Source organism: Ictalurus furcatus, chromosome 8, assembly GCF_023375685.1.
Source record: "Ictalurus furcatus strain D&B chromosome 8, Billie_1.0, whole genome shotgun sequence".
NCBI classification, from domain to species: domain Eukaryota; kingdom Metazoa; phylum Chordata; class Actinopteri; order Siluriformes; family Ictaluridae; genus Ictalurus; species Ictalurus furcatus.
Genome location: NC_071262.1, coordinates 2,689,271 through 2,708,944, shown reverse-complemented (window position 1 = coordinate 2,708,944; position 19,674 = coordinate 2,689,271). Strand labels below are relative to the sequence as shown.

The window sequence follows — 19,674 nt, the reverse complement described above, 5'->3', positions numbered from 1 at the left end:
CATTTTCCATACTGTCCCAACTTTTTTCAGACCTGGGGTTGTAGTTTACAGCAGGAGCTATCTTGGACAAGACTTTTGATTATACTTCTGCTGGCCCACTCTTGGCTCCAGAACTTTTGTGGCTGTATTTCTTCACGAATTCCAATCTGGCCTCCAGTTTCTTACTGCTGATGAGTGGTTTGCATCCTGTGGTATGGCTTCTATATTTCTGCCCTCAAAGTCTTCTTCGAACGGTGGATTGTGATACCTTCACTCCTGCCCTGTGGTGGTTGTTGGTGATGTCACTGACTCTTGTTTTTGGGCTTTTCTTCACAGCTCTCACAATGTTTCTGTCATCAGCTGCTGTGGTTTTCCTTGGCCGACCCGTTCAATGTCTGGTTGTTAGTACACCAGCGGTTTCTTTCTTTTTCAGGACATTCCAAATTGTTGTATTGGCTACGCCCAATGCTTGTGCAATGGCTCTTATAGATTTTCCCTCTTTCCTAAGCTTAAGAAAATGGCTTGCCTTTTTCCCATAGATAGCTCTCTGGTCTTCATGTTGATTTACCCTTTTTAACAACAAATGCAGTCTTCATAGGGCTCAAAGCAAGAGTAGACATTCAGAGCTCTTAATTGTTTAAGCAGTCAATCTAACAGGGCACACCTGGGCAACAAGACAAAACCTGTCAGTCAGATGTTCCAATATTTTTTAATTACTTAAAAAATGGGTGGGTTCAAACAAAATGTACCCTGTCCCAAGTTGTTTTACACCTCTACATGTAAATATCAGGAAAGCTGAAATTCTGATCGATTGTCACATATTCATCTTTTGATTTCAAACCCAAACGTCTCGTCTATGATGTGATATAGAAATCGTTTCCATGTATCAGCTTGACCAGCTCGTTTTGTGATTTAATAATTGTTATTATGTTCACACTATAACATCATAACACAATCCAGCTTGATCTGAGCAGCTACCAGCTGTCAAAACACAGACTGAGTTAGTCAAGCTGCATATGTCTTAGCTCATATGATGCTTCAGTTCAGTCGAATTCTCAGCTCAGTGAAAATAAGTGTGATGTACTACCACATGTGCAGTCGTAATCATTGTTTAGTCTTCATTGTGACAAAGCTGGGGTGTTATGGTGGTGCAGATGGTCATGCTGCTTCTACAGAGCTCCAGGGTTCAATCCTTAGCTCAGTTTACTGTATGTGCAGAGCTTCTGTGCATGTTCTCCCAATGTGTGTTAGATTCTTCTGAGTTCTTTGCTTCCCTTCTGTTGTCTAGAAACATGCTGGAAGGTTGATTGAATGGCTATGCTAAATTTCCACCAGGATAAAGAGGTTACTGAAGATGAATGAACGAGTGAACGAATGAATGTGACAGATGATTACATTACCCTCTCACTCAGTATGTTTACATGGACAACAATAATCCGATATTAACCCGATTAAGACGATACTCTGATTAAGAAACTAGCACGTAAACAGCGATTTCTGATGATCTTAATCCGATTAAGGTCATACTCGAATGAAACACAAACACAAATGCACGTACAGCACGACAAATAATTATAACCCCACTTGAGGCGTTTGTAAAAATTTAAAATGAAACACCCAAAACTGTACACGGTACCATAACAAAGACCAACTGTATGTCGATACGTGAAATTCCTGTGCCGTTAATCGCTCTGTGTTCTATAACGTGTAAAAACGGGAACATGAAAGGAATATTCTAAAAGCGAATCATGTAAACACCTTAATCAGAATATTGTCTTATTCAGAATAAGCTCAATAATTAGATTACTGCCGTCCGTGTAAACATAGTCACTGAAAGCCACAGGTTCCCAACACTGGTTCTAGATTACCCCTTGTCTTGCACATTTTACAACACTCTCTCTCTCTCTCTCTCTCTCTCTCAAACTCAAGGAAAGATTACTAAATTAGCTGATTAATTGAATCTGATGTGTTGGGAGCTTGGAAATCACTAAAACGTGTAGGACAAGGGGTACTCCAGGACCAGGGATGAGAACCTTTTGGTATAGATTATACACCAACTCATCAGCTAAAAAACTAAACAACAACAAAAAAGGTCTAATCAATCAATGTACCCTTTGAATAATATGTAAATAATAATAGTAACAAATAATAATAATAAATAGGACATGAGTCAGCTATGCAGCCAACTCCTCAAACACATTTGAATGTGGGTACTGTGTTGTTTGTTGATTTATTGATTTATTTATTTCCAGTGTGAACCAGTCAGTCCCGTTTAAAGCATGTAATCCAGATTATAGGCTGCATGTGTTTGAAGACTGCAGTACTTCGACGGTATAATGTGTACTGTTGTCTACTGTTTTGCACACGTTAGCTGTTTATTGTTCCGGCGTTGTTAGCAGACGAGGGGTGTGGTGTGTATGATAATGTGTGTGTGTGTGTGTGTGTGTGAGAGAGAGAGAGAGAGAGAGAGAGAGAGAGAGAGAAAGAGAGAGAGAGAAAAAGAGAAAAAGAGAGAGTGGGGGCGTGGAAGTTGGGAAGTCCATCGAGAAGCAGAGCAAGCCTTGCATACTCCTCCGTCGGCAGAAACACTAGTCTACAGTTCTAAGGAGGAAAGGAAAGCACCCACTCTTAGCAAGCTCCAAAGCTATCTCTGTTTGTTTTCTTCCTCTCTCCACGTCGCGAGGAATTCCCAGCACGATGGTGATCAAAGTTTACATCGCTTCGTCATCCGGATCAACCTCAGTAAGCTTCGAAAGTCGTGTATATAACTGATGGAAGTGAACTTGGTGCTTTTCGAGCAACATTTGAAAGCCGTGCATGTTAAACCAGCAGCTAGCATCCATGCACGAGCTCAGGTTACAGCCCCAAATCTGAACATCTTTGCGCGAGCGTGCAGCTGCTGTACAGAACGGCTGATTTCTTGAGCAAATATTTAGGCTACAGTTTGTTTATTAATTAATTAATTTATTTATTTATTTATTTTCGTGCATTTGGGTATAGATGAGACGCAGGCTAGGATGCTGTTAAAACGACTAGATCAGGGTCGTTTTTTTCTTCTTTTTTTTTCTTTTTAAACAGTACAGGAAGTCTCGAGAGAGAAATGGCTCTATATATGGCATTGAATAGATATTTTGCACATAGAGATGCAGCCACTTCCTGATCTGTCAAAGTGGGTATGTATCAGGTTATATGCTGTAAGGCTGCTTTGAATATGGCGTTGTAGTGGATTTATTTATTTATTTATTTATTTATCTATCAGCTTATTTCACGCAGTGATACAACTGCTTTCAGATCCTTTCAACGTGGTCAATTAAGATCACAAAATGATGGGATGTTATAATAGCAGTACAGAGAATCCTCAAGAGGTTTGGCTTTGGGGAGTTTCCAGATGTTTTAAAAAATGCTTTAAAAACAAACAAACCCATAGAAAGTTGCATGTGCTGATGTACATATTGATATACTGTACTCCAGTGACCTGCTACCCCTGGCTGCAGACGTGACCGGTTTAACGAGCTCCTCCTAATTTGGTCAGTTAACTGTCCGTGTTGAGCTCCAAGGATTACAAGTTACATAACGTTAAGACACACCTTGTCGAGATGCCCAAATGGGAATTTTGTGAGGCCCAATGTCAGAACATAGCAATCAGGACACGAGAGAAATCGATATGAAATTCGAGCCTTGCAGGCGTCATCTGATTTGTTGATCAAATTTAGCATTGTAATGTTGTCCGAAAGGGATGCTGTGTGAAGAGTAAAACTAATGGTTTCTCGGGTAAAGAACCTGTCTGTGAGAACCACTTTAGAAAACCTGTATCTTAATATAAACCTATATCTTGCAATGTAACACGCTTATGAATCGTCAAGTGTGCTACTAAAATGAGCGTTTGATTAAGAAATAGATGTTAAAGCATGTACTTGATACTGAGATATATATGATGCTTTAGATTATGCATTGTGCATCAGCTTTCTTGCTAGGGGTGTCTTTACTTATGTCTCATGTACACCATGCAATAACAGCTCTAACTATCCCAGAATAAACTCTCTCTCTCATGATGATGTGGAAGAGTGCTAGGAATCAATCACGTAGTGTTAGGGTGGGTCTGGAGTTGAAGTTGGCCTGTCTGCCTGTGTGTGTGTGTGTGTGTGTGTTCCCACCAGTTACATCATGGAAATCCCAACAACAGTACTCCAAAATGGAGTTATTAATTACAGGCAAACTTCATCTGTAGAACCAGCCATGACTAAACCAGAAATAGTAAGACACAAATACGGAACTTAAAAAAAAAAAAAACGTAAGCAAAGAACTGTTTCTAATTCTGCCGTGTAAGTCGTATGTAAAAGGAAAATTTAACACAAATATTCAGGATCAGACAAAACTGAAACGATCCAGTTCTCGGTGCGTTTGCTTTTAGGCAAATTTTACTAGCCGTCTATTTGACAAGTGACACAACCTACTTTGTTTTGTAGGCTCATTAGCAAGTTAGCTACTTAGCATGTTTAAACAGCTCTTTATAGTAGTTAAAAACCACATTCCGTATGTACAAAGACTACTACACAATTCTTACAAACATTACTGGTAGATGTAGCAGGTTTATGCGCTAATATAACAGTTATATATATATATATATATATATATATATATATATATATATATATATATATATATATATATATATATATATATAAACCAACACAAGGCATCAACAGGTTGCATCCAGAGCCACAGAACAGAGGGAGACTTTTATGTAATAAACTAACGTACATCCTTTACACGAGTCAACTCTAAACGGAGTAACGTAATATAATTTAGTATTGCCTGAACTGCTTTAGTATAAAACAATCTTAAAACTAGGCTGGTCTGAACTTCATTCCTGCATAGATTAATAAAGTTATTTGTCATCGAATATAATGGTTTTCAGTTAGAGAGAGTTAAAGGAAGAGGAAATGTTCTGACCACTAAACAAATAAATGTGGAACAGTAAGTAACGTAAATGTGGGATAACAAAGGTGTTTGTTATCTTCGTTATCAAGATGGCACTTTTATGGCACTGAAATGAAGAAGGCGTTTGCGGATCGAATATTGTGCTGGAAAATATGCGTAAAGATCGCACTTCTTACTTTAATCAAGTTCAGTTTGATTATACTAGCATATGAGTGTTTGACTTTAGATTGTTATACTTTTAAACAATAGTTCAGTATGAAAACTTAGCTCTAAGGTCTTACCACATTAGATGAGTTATGATGAGTTCCTAGGAGCACCCTTAAACATTCCCTGCTCCCCCAAGAGCATTGGTGTGTTCTGTATGAAACTATTCTTTTATGGCAATGCTTTGCTAGTGCAGTTGCGCATAAGTGTAGTTATGCTGTATATCTGTAAACATTTTAGTAGTACGTTACATATATTTAGTGTTACAGTGTTAAACAGTACACATAACTAGGGCTGGGTATTGCGACCAATTTGGCGATTCGATTAGATTCGAATTTATATAGGTTCGATTCAATTCAATTTTGATCTCGATTAGTTATATCGATATCTCATTTAAATTGTTAGTTTTGCAGACCCGGAATCCATGTTTTAATATAACCGCTGGTAACTGAAACCCTCCTACGTGGCTGTATTACTGAAATAGACATTTACATTAACGATAGGGCGCACACACTTTTATGTTTAATTACTTTTTACTTTTACTTTGAGTAACAAACAGTGTGCCAAGAAATCATAAATAGGTGCATACACAAGGTGTGCACAAACTGCACAATACACATTATGGCAAAATATTAATAAATAAATAAATAAAAACATTGTAAATTTGCAACAGTGAAATTCATTAACAACTTGAAACATGTTTAAGAAATAAAACAGTTTTCAAAATTCAAAACATGAAAGATGGCGACATCTTCAGGACGAGAGGCGAACTACAGATAATATTCACATCCTCTCAAGTAAAGCATGCATAGAGGGGGGAGGGTACAGGGATTCGAATTACCAACAAACTGTTAAGTAAATTCCCATCTAATTCACAATTTCTGTTGTTAATTGATAATGATTTAGTCTTTCTGTCCTCTCTATTGATATTGAAACTTGATAGTACACGGGGTCAATACTGCAGGCCATTACAGAGGCTTTATTCATATTGATTCAGTTTTATTCCTCTAGCTTTAACAGGTCAACAGATGAACCCTGGCAGTTTAAGAGTCTCAATCAGAGACAATAGTGAAATTAAACCATATCAAAATGCTTACTGTTATCTTATATGATATGGAAGATGGTTACGGTAATAAACAGACAAAACGACGTTCTGTGTTCTGTTGGAAAAGTCATGGTACTAATCAATCAATCATTAACATTGAAGATTAGATGATGTTTTAAATGGCCGTCTTGGTTTAGTAAGGACGTTATGTCCATACCATGCAATGTCTGAATAGTGCTTATCATTTGGAATTAAGACTGGCTAAGGATTGCATGGTTTGTTTAGGTATTGTTTACATTTTTATGCTTGGTATATTTAGGCCCTCATCTCACTTGACCTTCAGTGTGCTGTATGAAACGAAATGGAAGTTATGGAGATCGTTTATTGCTACTCTTGTGCAAGAGGAAATCTGAACCAGGAAACGGCTCGTAGTTTGCACCGGGCTAATTTCAAGTACAATAATAAACAAGGTGAAATTACATTTGGGGTTTCTTCCTGGGGAAATTTCATTCACCGTGACATTAGTGAAATGGGTTATTTTGTGAGTGGGTACACCCAAACCTCAGACTGAAAGAGAAGGCTGCGATCCTCTTACACCCTCTCCAGAGAGCTTGAGCTTGCGCAACAACTGCTGAGTTCATGCTGCAAGTCATTTCCAGACATTCCAGAACCATCCAAGGAATAACACCGCTGTCGTTTTTAGTGTTTCCTGAGTGCTCTACGTTTCATGACACGGCAGGAATTTGCATAGGCAAATAGGCTTTGCATTTGTCAGGTTGAAGTAGCAGATTTATAACATTTATTTATTTATTTTTGTGTGTGTGTGTGTTTGGGCCAGAAACAAACTCGGTATGTGTTGTGATGCTTGTGTATCTGCAGATGGAAACAGCTGCTTGCTAACAGACCCTATTCCTGTAGATTATTATTATTATTATTATTCAAATGAGCGAACCTCGCTGAATGCTGATGTCCGGATCATCACAGTCCATGTCTGTGTGTCTGTCTTATGACGTTCGGTTATTTAGAAGCAGGCTATTGCTAACCTCCCCACAGCAGACCTTATTTGGTTTGTGTTTATCTGACTCCCTCCTCCCTTAGGCCAGTCCCAAAAGATCTGGTGGTTTTTGTCTCCCCTTCTAGGGTCATTCTTCTCTACTTCTCGTCAGAGCTGCTTCTGCTGTGCCTTAAAGCCTGTCAGCCACATTTAACTGATCAGGTTATTGTGTGTATGTGTGTATGTATGTATGTATGTATGTATGTATGTATGTGTGCTTGTATTACATTTCCCATATTTTGTAGTGTTACAACCTAGAATTTTAATGGGATGTTTTTTTTTTTTACCATTTCATTTGCACAATATGCCTAACATTTGAAGCTGTAAAAAAAAAAAAAAAAAAAAAATCTATATCCTTTTTACCATGGCTCTGACTTTTGGTGCACTGCCTCGCCTCCCTGTTGCTGTGCCAGACTCCTTTAAAAAATGTTAAATAATGAATTTAATGGGTGCTCCGTAGGATGTTCGAGATCATTTTATCACCCAACCATGACTGATACTTTCCCAGAACCTGTTCATCGTGTTTTCACGATGGACTCCATTCAGCTAATTATGTAACTCATTTAGAGGTTTCACAGCATAGGGGATGAATACTTATGCAGTCACAAAATAAAATGTATATTGTTTATTTGTAAATAATTTAGCAGGTTCTATATTGACTTTATTCTCCGCACCTCAGTATTATAGGCTTTTCTTTGTAGATTTAATAACATGAAAAAGTTAAGTTATCCCCGGATTATTTACATTTTACATTTATGGCATTTGGCAGACCAGACCGACTTACATTTATCTCATTTATACAACTGAACAATTGAGGGTTAAGGGTTAAGGGCCTTGCCCAAGGGCCCAACAGAGGTAGCTTGGCAGTGCTTGGCACTCTGATCAGCAACCCAGAGCCTTTAACCACTGAGCCACCACTCTTCCTAGTTACACATACTGGAATGTCTAAGAGTTCAGTCTTGCCTTTTCTCCACCCAAAGCATGTTACAATAAGGTATAAAATATTAATATTGATTTGAATTACGTGTATCTATCGGCTATGTTCAAGTGTGGCCCGGATCTGGAAACGCTATCTAGGTCGCAATGTTTTTTTTTTGTTTTTTTTTAACACATCAGTTCAGTAGATCAGTCATTGTTTCTAGCATTCTGCGGAACAGTTCTCTTTGTTAGTCATGGCTTGGTCAACAACATGCGGTACGCATATGTTTCAGCAAAGAATGTGCTAATTTTAGTAGCTTTTCTGCCACACACACACACTCTCTCTCTCTCTTTCTCTCTCTCTCTCTCTCTCTCTCTCTCTCTCTCTCTCTCTCTCTCTCTCTCTCTCTGTGTGTATCAGAAACAGTGTACCCTGTTTTCATGGAACAGATTATTTAATAAAATGCATTTTTTTTTGCCATTAAATATAAGTATACGCTCTTCGATATACCTGGGTGGCCTGCCCAGTTATCAACGTTGTTCTCAAAACACTGCTCTGTAAGCTTTTGTTGCTAATCACTGAAGAAATTTTGGTTTGAGATCGAAAGATGAATACGAGATGATGGATCAGAATTTCAGCTTTCATTTCCTGATATTTACCTTGAGATGTGTCTTAGAACATGGAGACCACCCCATTTTTAGGTGAGCAAAAGTATAGGAGCAGATTGGGTTTATGGAAATAACACTTAATATTTGGTTGCATATCTGGCAACTTGCCTGCGTTAACTACATCAAGGTGGCGACAGACTGACCTCACTAAACTGTTGCATTTTTCTTTTGTGATGCTTTTTCTAGGCTTGTATAGCAGCTTCTTGGTGTTTTATGTTGGGTTTCTCTCTTCAGTTTCTGTTTCAGGAGGTGAAATGCATGCTCAATTGGGTTAAGGTCTGGTGATCGGCAATAAAGATTAGTGAGCCCTTTTCAGAAGCAGCCATGTATGCCCAAGCCATGGCACAACCTCCACCGTGCTTGACCAATGAGCTCGTATGTTTTGGATCATGAGCAGGTCCTTTCTTTCTCACACGTCCTTTCTGGGTCTAGAACTTTTGTGGCTTATCTGTGTAATTCTCAGTGAATTCCTGCTGATGAGTGGTTTGCATCCTGTGGTATGGCCTCTATACTTCTGCTCTCAAAGTTTTCTTCAAACAGTGGACCGTGATACCTTCACCCCTGCCCTGTGGAGCATGTAGTTGATATCACTGACTGTTGTTTTGGGGGTTTTTTTTTTCTTTCTTCACAGCTTTCACAAAGATTCTGTCATCAACTGATGATGTTTTCCTTGGTTGACTTGTCTGTACAATGGCTCTGATCTCAATTTTACCTCTGTTCTCAGCTTCAAAATAGCTGGCTTTTCTCCCATAGACAGCTCTCTGATCTTCATGTTGGTTTATCCTTTTTTAAAAAAACAAATACAGTCTTCACAGGCAAAACCCAGTTCTGAAACCAAGAGTAGACATTAAGAGCTATTCATTGTTTAAGCAATCACTGTAACAGGGCACACCTGGGCAACAAGAAACACATGTTCCAATATGTCTATCCAAAATGGGGGGAGGGGCCTCAAACTAAAGGTGCCATGTCCTAAGTTGTTTAACACATCTAGATGTAAAGCTGAAATTCTGATCTCTGATCATCTCATATTTATCTTTTGATCTCAAATCCAAATGTCCTCAACATATATAGGCTTTGTCATTCCAATATTTTTGGAGGGGAGTGTATATACAGTTCTCTTCACTAATACTGACACCTTTGGTAAAAAATGCCTTTATTGTATAACCTTTTAATCTTTTGTTCAAAAAATTCACAGAAATTCTCTGCTCTCATGGATATCAAGCAAATGCAAACACAACACAGGTTTATTCAAAAATCTCTTTGTTAAATATAGGTGTGCAACAATTATTGGCACCCTTTTAGTCAATACTTTGTGCTACCTCACTTTGCCAAGATAACAGCTCTGAGTCTTCTCCTATAACGCCTGATGAGGTTGGAGAATACATGGCGAGGGATCTGAGACCGTTCCTCCATACAGAGTCTCTCCAGATCCTTCAGATTTCGAGGTCCACGCTGGTGGACTCTCCTCTTCAGTTCACCCCACAGGTTTTCTATGGGGTTCAGGTCAGGGGACTGGGATGGTCATGGCAGGACCTTGATTTTGTGGTCAGTAAACCATTTTTGTGTTGATTTTGATGTATGTTTTGGATCATTGTCCTGCTGGAAGATCCATCCACGGCCCATTTTAATCTTTCTGGCAGAGGCAGTCAGGTTTTCATTTAATATTTGTTGATATTTGATAGAGTCCATGATGCCATGTATCCTAACAAAATGTCCAGGTCCTCTGGCAGAAAAACAGCCCCAAAATATTAAAGAGCCAGCACCATATTTAACCGTGGGCATGAGGAACTTTTCCATATGGCTACCTCTCTGTGTACCAAAACCACCTCTGGTGTTTATTACCAAAAAGCTCTATTTTGGTTTCATCTGACCACAGAACCCGATCCCATTTGAAGTTCCAGTAGAGTCTGACAAACTGAAGACGCTCGAGTTTGTTTTTGGATGAGAGTAGAGGCTTTTTTCTTGAACCCCTTCCAAACAGCTCGTGGTGATGTAGGCGACTTCGGATTGTAGTTTTGGAGACTTTCTGACCCCAAGACACAACTAACTTCTGCAGTTCTCCAGCTGTGATCCTTGGAGATTTTTTATCCACTCGAACCGTCCTCTTCACAGTGCGTTGAGACGATATAGACACACGTCCAATTCCAGGTCGATTCATAACATTTCCAGTAGACTGGAACTTCTTAATCATTGCCCTGATGGTGGAAATGGGCATTTTCAATGCTTGTGCTATCTTCTTATAGACACGCCCCATTTTGTGAAGCTCAACAACCTTTTGCTGCACATCACAGCTATATTCCTCGCTCTTACCCATTGTTAGGAATGACTAAGGGAATTTTGCCTATGTGTTACCTCATATTTATACCCCTGTGAAACAGGAAGTCATGCTTGAACAATTTCCTGTTCCTAGTCACCCAGGTGTACAAAATTTAAAAAAAAAAAAAAAAAAAAAATCAACGGGAATATTCTTCAAATATATGTTTCTCGTATGAATTCATGGGGTGCCAATAATTGTTGCACAGGTCTATATTTTTGTTATATTTCCTCTTTACAGACATTGTTGTTAGAATGTTTACCTTGTCTGGGATATGGTGTCAATCATTATAAGATCTGACATGTCCACACCGTTCTAATTGGAAGAGTTTGTCAGTGTGGTTGGGTTGTCGGTAAAGCTGTACTATCTATATATTAAATATCTGCCCTCAGATATACATTCCTCAGTTCATAAAAAAGTTTTTAACATTTTCAGCAGACACCTTTAAGGACTGAAATTAAACAGAAATGTTAGAAGAAGTGAGATAATGAGCATCTTGTTTTGAGTACAACAGCACTGAGGGCATTCACCTAATCTTCATTCCCTGTCCCTCCTATTAGATCAAGAAACAGCAGCAGGATGTCATGGGGTTCCTGGCAGCCAATAAGATCGATTTTGAGGAATGTGACATTGCAGCCAACGAAGACAACAGGAAATGGATGCGGGAAAACGTACCAGTAGATTCCCGACCAGCCACAGGAAACCCCCTCCCACCTCAGATTTTCAATGAAGAGAGATACTGTGGAGTCAGTCCTATTTTTAATCACTATTTTAGAGTCCTAATCAGTATGAAATTGGAGAAGTAGCCTGGTCCTTTGGCTTCACGTACACCCACACCTACACAATTTAAATCAGATTCTGGGGTTGTCTCCTGCCTCAGCAAATAATAATGAACACGCACACAAATTTTCCCCAGATCTATTTGCATTGTCTTATCAGATTCTTCATTCTGTGACTCATACGTTCACATAAATGAAATTCCTCCCTTCCCACAGAACTATGAGGCCTTCTTTGATGCACGAGAAGAGAACGCCGTGTATGCTTTTCTAGGCTTGACTGCTCCCCCAGGTTCTAAGGTATGCGTTTTGGGCTGAACATGAATTATATAAATTATATAAAAAGGCTCTTTATTCCCACCTTGCATATTATTAACAAACCCCACTCAATGGAATGTGACTCGAGCAAATAACAATAACGGCACAGAATCTGTCCACCCTACTGGCACGCGGGTGCAACCCTGCAGAGTAATGGTTTGACAATTCCCAGCAGCCCCAGCGTTAATTAAGCTGTCCCTACTAAAGGCCAGCAGTATGCTTGAGTGGGTCTAGAATCACTGGTTTCATTCCACATGTCTAGCTCAACTCTCCCGTCTGATAACAACTGACCTGGAGTCAGTGCAATAGTCTGCAGCCTGATGAATAGTCACAAGTAAAGCTCCTTTTTGATACTCTAGCCTCCCCTAGCAGCCTTTTAAGGAACTGAACTAGATGGAGCGGAGTATTTATACATTTTATTCGGCATTCTCCCTCATAAACCACCACGATGTAGCTTTTTAACCACTTTGATGCTTTATAATTCCATTTAGATTTTTCCACAGCTACATGTATCTGCCAGTATTATCTCAGCTGCAGCTATGCCTTCTATAAAAACGATTATCCCGAGTTTAATAATGTACTTAAAAAAAAAAAAGTAACGCCCCACTGGAAATTCCCAGTTTACCTTGTACTTGCCCAGTAAAACAGATTCAGCTTCCAATTCACTTAGTCATAAATGATGCCTGTGCGTCTCAAAATATTTACCTTCAGCACCGGCTACAGAAGTACTGGCACACATCATAAACATTGGCGAAAACCAAACGGAATTAACGACCACATGGAGACGCTGTATAGTTTTATTTGAATGCTATGAATATTGTAGTGGTGCTGAAAAGAACTCGGTTAAAACTCCGTATATACAGAATGTGCACTGCAGTTTCTACATTGTGAGTGATTTTTTTTTTTTTAAATAATAATTTAAAAAAGGACTATACTGAATATCTTTTAATTCTTTTTTTTTTTTACGCAATTCGTTGCGAGAACCTTTCGACAATCGCTTAAGTGGGGAAATTTGAACAATTTTCTTTAATGTTTATTTTATATAACCACTCTTTGCTGTTCTCTTGAAGGGTGCCAATAATTCTGGAGTTGACCATATATCAGATCATTTGCAGAGGCTGACATTTGTCTGTCAGATTCATGTCGCAGAATAGCTGCAGTGCCAAGTCAATGTTGTGGGTAAACCGTAGTAAATCTTTAGGTTCTTGTTACTTCACTTAAGCTAAAATACTGTATTTATTTCTTTTCAGGAGGCAGAGGCTCTAGCTAAAAAAGAGCAGCAGTAGTCTCCAGCATCTTCATTTCCCTGCTATCTCCTAGGCTGCAACTAGATGTCACTGTTTTGTTTCCCACCTATCCAGATACAACAATCTGTTCTGTGCTTTCAATCCTATAATTTTACACCGTTCGTATTGCTCATCAATCTCCCTGTTAAATTAGATAATTCCATCCTGGTCCTACCTGCTCCCAAGTCTTACAGACTCCGAGAAGGTCTTACAACTGTGGATTACTTGCTCTTTACTAGTTACTAGTCTACTAGAATTACTTACCTGCCATGTATGTGAAGTTGAAAAAGAATTCCACTGTCGGTCTCATTGTGTACATTTGTATGGTGGTGTTCGTTTATGATGTGCCATAAGCAAGTGATCGATCAGTGCCTGTATTTTCACACAGATTGCACTTAGAATTCATCAAAATGATTCCTGTAAATTCATGTTCGCGTCTTAAAAAATACTTCCCTGCTAAATAATGTTAAAGGGCTACGGTAGGTAGTAAACATCTGTGCTAGTCATTGTTAGCATCAAGTCTAGTCATTAAAGCTTTAGCTTTCAAAGGATGTGTTTTTGTCTTTCAGTGTTTCAGCTTTTGGAGACCTTTTTAAAGGTACACTAAGTATAACAATAAAAAAGATTCATTGTTTGGTGTAGTTTCATTTCTTGTCGTTTCTTGGTAGCTTCCTTAAAATCAGGAGTCAGTTCAGGTTATGAACTTTCAGTTTTTCGGTATACACGTCATTTAATAGCATAATTCTATTCACCGTTTGTTAAATGTGAGGTCCCAATACCAACTATAATCATTGTAATGATGTATTGTTTAGTATAAGTGTTACTTAGTGTACCTTTAACTCATTCTTCAGAGTGTCTTAATAGTGTACATGTTGTTTTTTTTTTTACTATTTTATGAGCAAATAGAAAATATGCCAAAAATTTTTTTTTGAAGAAATGTATTATTGAAGTGGGCAGGACAATAAATCATTGTTTTAATTAAAATGTTTGTTTGTTTGTTTGTTTCTTCTGGGTTTTTTTTTTTTTGGGGGGGGGGGGGGTGTCTTTTTTCTAAAATAAATAAATAATAAAATGCAGAAATAAATAAATAAATAAATAAATAAAAGCAAGCCCTGACAAAGGTTCTCATTTACCGAGAAAGCATGGTAACCAAAAACTACTAGGAAAAAACGTGATCTGTGTGACCAGAAAGCCTAGCTTGAGTATTTCAGAAACTACCGTTTTCTTGGGAATTTCACACACGAAAGTTTCTAGGGTTTACAGAGAATGTACACAAACTGCTGAGCGAAACCCAAAAGCATTGAGCGAGCAACTGTTTTGTGGATGGAAATGTCTTGTTGATAAGAGAGTTTTGAACTCGCAGGAATGGTATAGTAACTTAAATAATCACTCTACAACCGTGGTGAGCAGAAAAGCATCACAGGCTCACCCAAACTGGTCCGTTTTACAAGATTTGGGAAAAATTCATCTGGTTGAACCCCCTTTTGTTTTTTTTCCAGTCTGCAACTGTCCAGTTTTGGTAAGTCCGTGTGAATGCATGAAAGTGTACAGGTGTTCCTATTAAAGTGGACGATGAGTGTGCGTCCTTAGTTTATATGTAATACAGTAAAACTGTACTTCTTGATTGTAGTCGTAAGCAATGTATTGTGAATGAGCTCAACAAATACGTCTGTAACCCATGAGAGAAATTTTATTTCTCCCATAATTACTAATAATTACTCTTCCATAATTAATTCTATTAACCAACCTTCTTCCTCTGTTCTTCAATTATTCCATAATTATTCTTACGCCCTCTTAACTTTCTTCTTCCGCTTTTCTGCCATTATTCTCTATAGATTTGATGTATATAATCTATAGAAATTTTGGAATTTGGTCTACTGTTGTTTATACCTGCATAACCTTATTGCACATCTAGCCCTCACCTTGCAGTTGGAATCCCTCCTTTCTCACAGTTTATGATCATGAAAGCTAGGGGGTTGTCAAGCCTGATTTCTTTCTTTCTTTCTTTCTTTTTATTATTACATACATACTAATTACATAGGTTTTAATAAACTGATATGTCATTAAACATTAGCCCATGCAATCACTTTACAGTATAAAAAGGGGGAAAAAATCAGCATGCGGAAACCCTAAAGGCACTCTTAAACCTTCACCAATATATCCTCCTGTGGTAATGACATATTTACTTAGAGATTTAAATAAAATAAAATAAAAAAAGTAATAAAGTTTCAGAACAGGATCTTAACTTGTAAGGTTCACTAGGATTTATTTATAGAAATAACACTTTCTGTTAAAAAAAAAAAAAAGTAAAGAAAAAGAAGTTACTTAAATCAGGAAGATTGTTCCATTCACTGCAAAATAGGGGATCTGCTTGTTTCATAATCTACCACAGTTTTGACTCAGCGCATGATCTTTGGGAACTAAGCAGTAATTCCTCTTTCAGAGACCGAAAAACTCACGTGTGGATATACAGCTGTTTTGGTTTCGAGAAAAAAGCTAAGAAAGGACTTCGCCAAAACTTCACCACCTGGCTCTTGGATATATCTCCAGCGCTAGACTCCATATCCTCACAAAATCTTTATTATTCTGGTAAGCAGTTAACTTTTTTAATGCGATCATATGCAGGGGTTAAAATGGGTTTGTATTACATTGGGTGAAGGATACGACTTTCAGCTTTCATTATTACATGCTGTCCTCAAACTTTATAATATGTAAGTCTGATTAAAAGGAGTTTCTATGATCTTAATTTAAATATCTACAATTGGGTGACCAGACCCTACATTTTCAGTGGTCTTTTGTTTGTTAGTTTTTTTTTTGTTTTTTTTTTAAAGCGATTAGCTGTCATTCAAGTAAAATTTCAGCTTATTAATAAATAAATAAATAAATAAATAATAAAAAACATAACAATAATTACAACAATTGGGGTAAAATGCAGAAATTAATTACAGTACTAGAAATTTAGACAAGACTTTACCGTAAAAAAACTTGTTATATTTCCAAGATGTGTAATTTACTTGTTTGCTCAATTAGCTTAAAGATGTAAAATACGGATATTATACATGCATGGAGCTTTTAAGTGTGTGATAAAAATGATGTACGTACATAGCTACAGTTGCGATCAAAATGTTTCGACCCCCAGTGCAAATCAGGTTTATTGTCAAAATTTTACCGACTTTCAACTGTGTGCGATGAACAAATCAAACAAGAGCAATTGAAATATTTCGACACAACGAATGCTTCAAGTGGTTTCCACAAATTCAACTGAAAATGCAACTTATAATGACTTCTCCAGTGTTAAAATGATTCAACCCCCTGAATAGAATCCCTCACAACAGCACAAATATGCAAAACAGGTTTTGTCTCAAGCACACCTGATGCTAAACTAATGAAGGGCTTCATTAGTTGCACCAGGTGTGCTTGAGTATGAAATACCCGAACTGGCTCGGGGTAGAAAATGTATTAAATGCCTGGACGGGGCAGAAAAAGGAAGCTATCGACGGCTGCAAGAAGATTTCTGAGAAGGCAGGTTGTGAAAAACCACGAGTGACTGCAAAAGACCTGCAGCAAGACTTGGTGTAACAGGCACTGAGGTTTCAGTGAGCACAGTAAGGCGTGTACTAAACGCAGAAGATTTCCATGCCAGAACTCCAAGACGTTCACCACTACTGACCCAAAAGCACAAGAAAAGTCGCTCAAAATTATATAAATAATCCACAGAAGTTTTGGGATTCTGTTCTGTGGAGCGATGGAGCAAAACTGGAACTTTTCGGCATGATGGATCAGTGGTATGTCTGGAGGAAGAAGAATGAAGAAAGAACACTCTGTCCACAGTCGAGCATGGTGGTGGCTCGGTGATGCTCCGGGGCTGCTTAGTATCGTCTGGCACTGGAAACCTGCAGCGTGTGGAAGGCGAGATGGATTCATTGAAGTATCAGGAAATCCTAGGAGAAAACTTCATGCCATCTGTGAGGAAGCTGAAACTTGGACGTCATCGGACCTTCCAACAGGACAATGATCCCAAGCATACCTCAAATTCCACCAAGGCTTGGTTGCAGAAGAAGTCTTGGAAGATTCTACAGGACCATCACAGTCACCTGTCTTCTATGGTGGGATTTGAAGAAGGTGATAGGAGCACGCAAACCCAAGAATATTACTGAACTGGAGGTCATTGCTCAAATGAGGAATGAGCTAAGGTTCCTCAGGAACGTTGCCAGAAGCTGGTATCTGGCTATGCATCTTGTTTGCAACAGGTCATAACAGCAAAAAGGGTACTCTACTAAGTACTAAAGATGCTTGCCATGAAGGGGTTGAAAAAATTTGACACTGGAGAAGTCATTAAGTCATTAAGTTGCATTTTCAGTTGAATTTGGGGAAACCACTTGAAGCATTCGTCGTGTTGAACTATTCCAATTGCTTTTGTTTGATTTGTTCATTGCAAACAGCTAAAAGTCTGTGATTTTTGACAATAAACCTGACTTGCACTGGGGGTTGAATAATTTTGAGTGCAACTGTATATTGTGTACGTTATTTTCTGCAATATTCCCTAAACTCGGATGATGTCTTGTGACATGTTTTCTACTACAGTTTTGCCTTTATGCTAACCTACTTGCTACTGTGGCACAGTGTTCCTGTTGTAGCCAAAGGTTTGATTAGAAATGCTGGGAGAGAGCTTCATACTCATGTTAAACTACAGAGAGGAGGCTATATGCTCTCCAGACATGACATCATTCTCTCCTTCTGCTGATTGTGTTCATGAGACTTACACACTTGCACAGGTTAAAGGTGAGTTCTGGAATATCTCACTAAAAAACATTCCCCAAATTTGAACATAGAGCACATTCAGAACATAGTCATACAATGCTTCCTTGTAACATTCCTTAACAGACACATTATCTCTTGAGCCAGGCAGAGATGTCAGGCCTGTGCAGAAACTGTCTAAGGCCAAGGTTCCTTACAACGGACCTGATCTCTACATCTCAAATCGTGATGGAAAGCCCTTTGTAAGCCCGAGTCAACCGGAGGAGTCTAATACTATCTTGGACAAGCAGTCTTTAGACCTGCAACTGAATAGCATCACAGAGACCAAAAAGGTTCACCCTCTTTCTACAAAACCACAAGAATGGCACATTAACTCCATCCCCCAGCAGCTTCACGTCATACCAGTGTCAGTCCCCCTCAAGCAGGATGACATCACTGATGATGGCTACCTTGTCATGGACAGCAGCATTATGCTCAATGGGGAGCCACCAACTAACTCCATGCTCAACGGTTACCTGGACAAGAAGCTCCAAGAAGTTTATAGCCAGTACTTGCAGGAGAGGCTGACGTGCCCTGGATCTTCTCCAGGTTGCAGCCTGCTCCCTCCCTTCCACCAGACCAGTCTTATTCAGCTCAGCCAACCACTAAACATGGACTCAAGTCTGGAACCAGAGACTAGACAATGTCAGGGAGCCGTCAGTCAGCGGGCCAGCTCCAACTTCAGCTCCCCAGTACTGCGCATTTCTAATGCAGAATAGCCCATAAAGCCTAGGCACTCTGAATATATGAATATACAGTATGAATATATATTAATAATATATATGTATATATTAATAATGATATTGATAAGAATTTATTGATCACATACCCCAGAATGTCAGGAAGCTGGGGTCAGAGATGATACAGCGCCCCCTGGAGCAGAGAGGGTTAAGGGCCTTAAGGGCCCAACAGTGGCATCTTGGCAGTGCTGGGGCTTGAACCCCCGACCTTCTGATAAGTCACCCAGAGCCTTAACCGCCAAGCCACCACTGCCCCCCCCCTTTGTTGCTAAGCTAATATTTTGTTGAAGCACCGTTTGATTTTATTACACCACTCATTCTTTTTGGGTAAGAGTCTATCAGCATGGCACAGCTTGACTTGCCAATATTTTCCCACTCTTTCTTGCAAAAACATTCTAGATCCAATGGCATCTCTTTTGCACAGCCTGCTTCAGGTCACCCCACAGAGTTTTAGTCTGGGCGTTGGCTAGGCCATTCAAAAACATGAATCTTCTTTTGGTTAATCCATTCCTTTGTTGATTTGGATAGATGCCTTGGGACATTTTGCTGAAGGTGAAATAAATTTTCAAGGTTTTGCACTAAAATCAGCTAGTGTTTGTAGCTATTCATGATTCCCTCTACCTTCATAAAAGC

At 38.8% G+C, this 19,674-nt stretch overlaps 1 protein-coding gene and 1 long non-coding RNA gene across 3 annotated transcripts; both read left to right on the top strand.

Annotated features, from left to right (window-relative positions):
* Positions 1-2,478: 2,478 nt before the first annotated feature.
* sh3bgrl (SH3 domain binding glutamate-rich protein like) lies at positions 2,479-14,145 on the top strand. Its single transcript, XM_053630448.1, has 4 exons — positions 2,479-2,721; positions 11,685-11,870; positions 12,120-12,200; positions 13,469-14,145. The coding sequence occupies exons 1-4, from the start codon at positions 2,677-2,679 to the stop codon at positions 13,502-13,504; spliced, it is 348 nt and encodes a 115-aa protein (XP_053486423.1). The 5' UTR covers positions 2,479-2,676; the 3' UTR covers positions 13,505-14,145.
* A 1,433-nt stretch (positions 14,146-15,578) lies between these two features.
* LOC128611147 (uncharacterized) lies at positions 15,579-18,585 on the top strand. 2 transcript variants are annotated; one of them, XR_008386507.1, is made up of 3 exons: positions 15,579-16,093; positions 18,128-18,286; positions 18,410-18,585. It is a non-coding gene; the product is annotated as an uncharacterized LOC128611147 (long non-coding RNA). The 2 variants fall into 2 exon arrangements; XR_008386508.1 differs by having other exon boundaries at positions 18,389-18,585.
* The last annotated feature ends 1,089 nt before the right edge of the window (positions 18,586-19,674 follow it).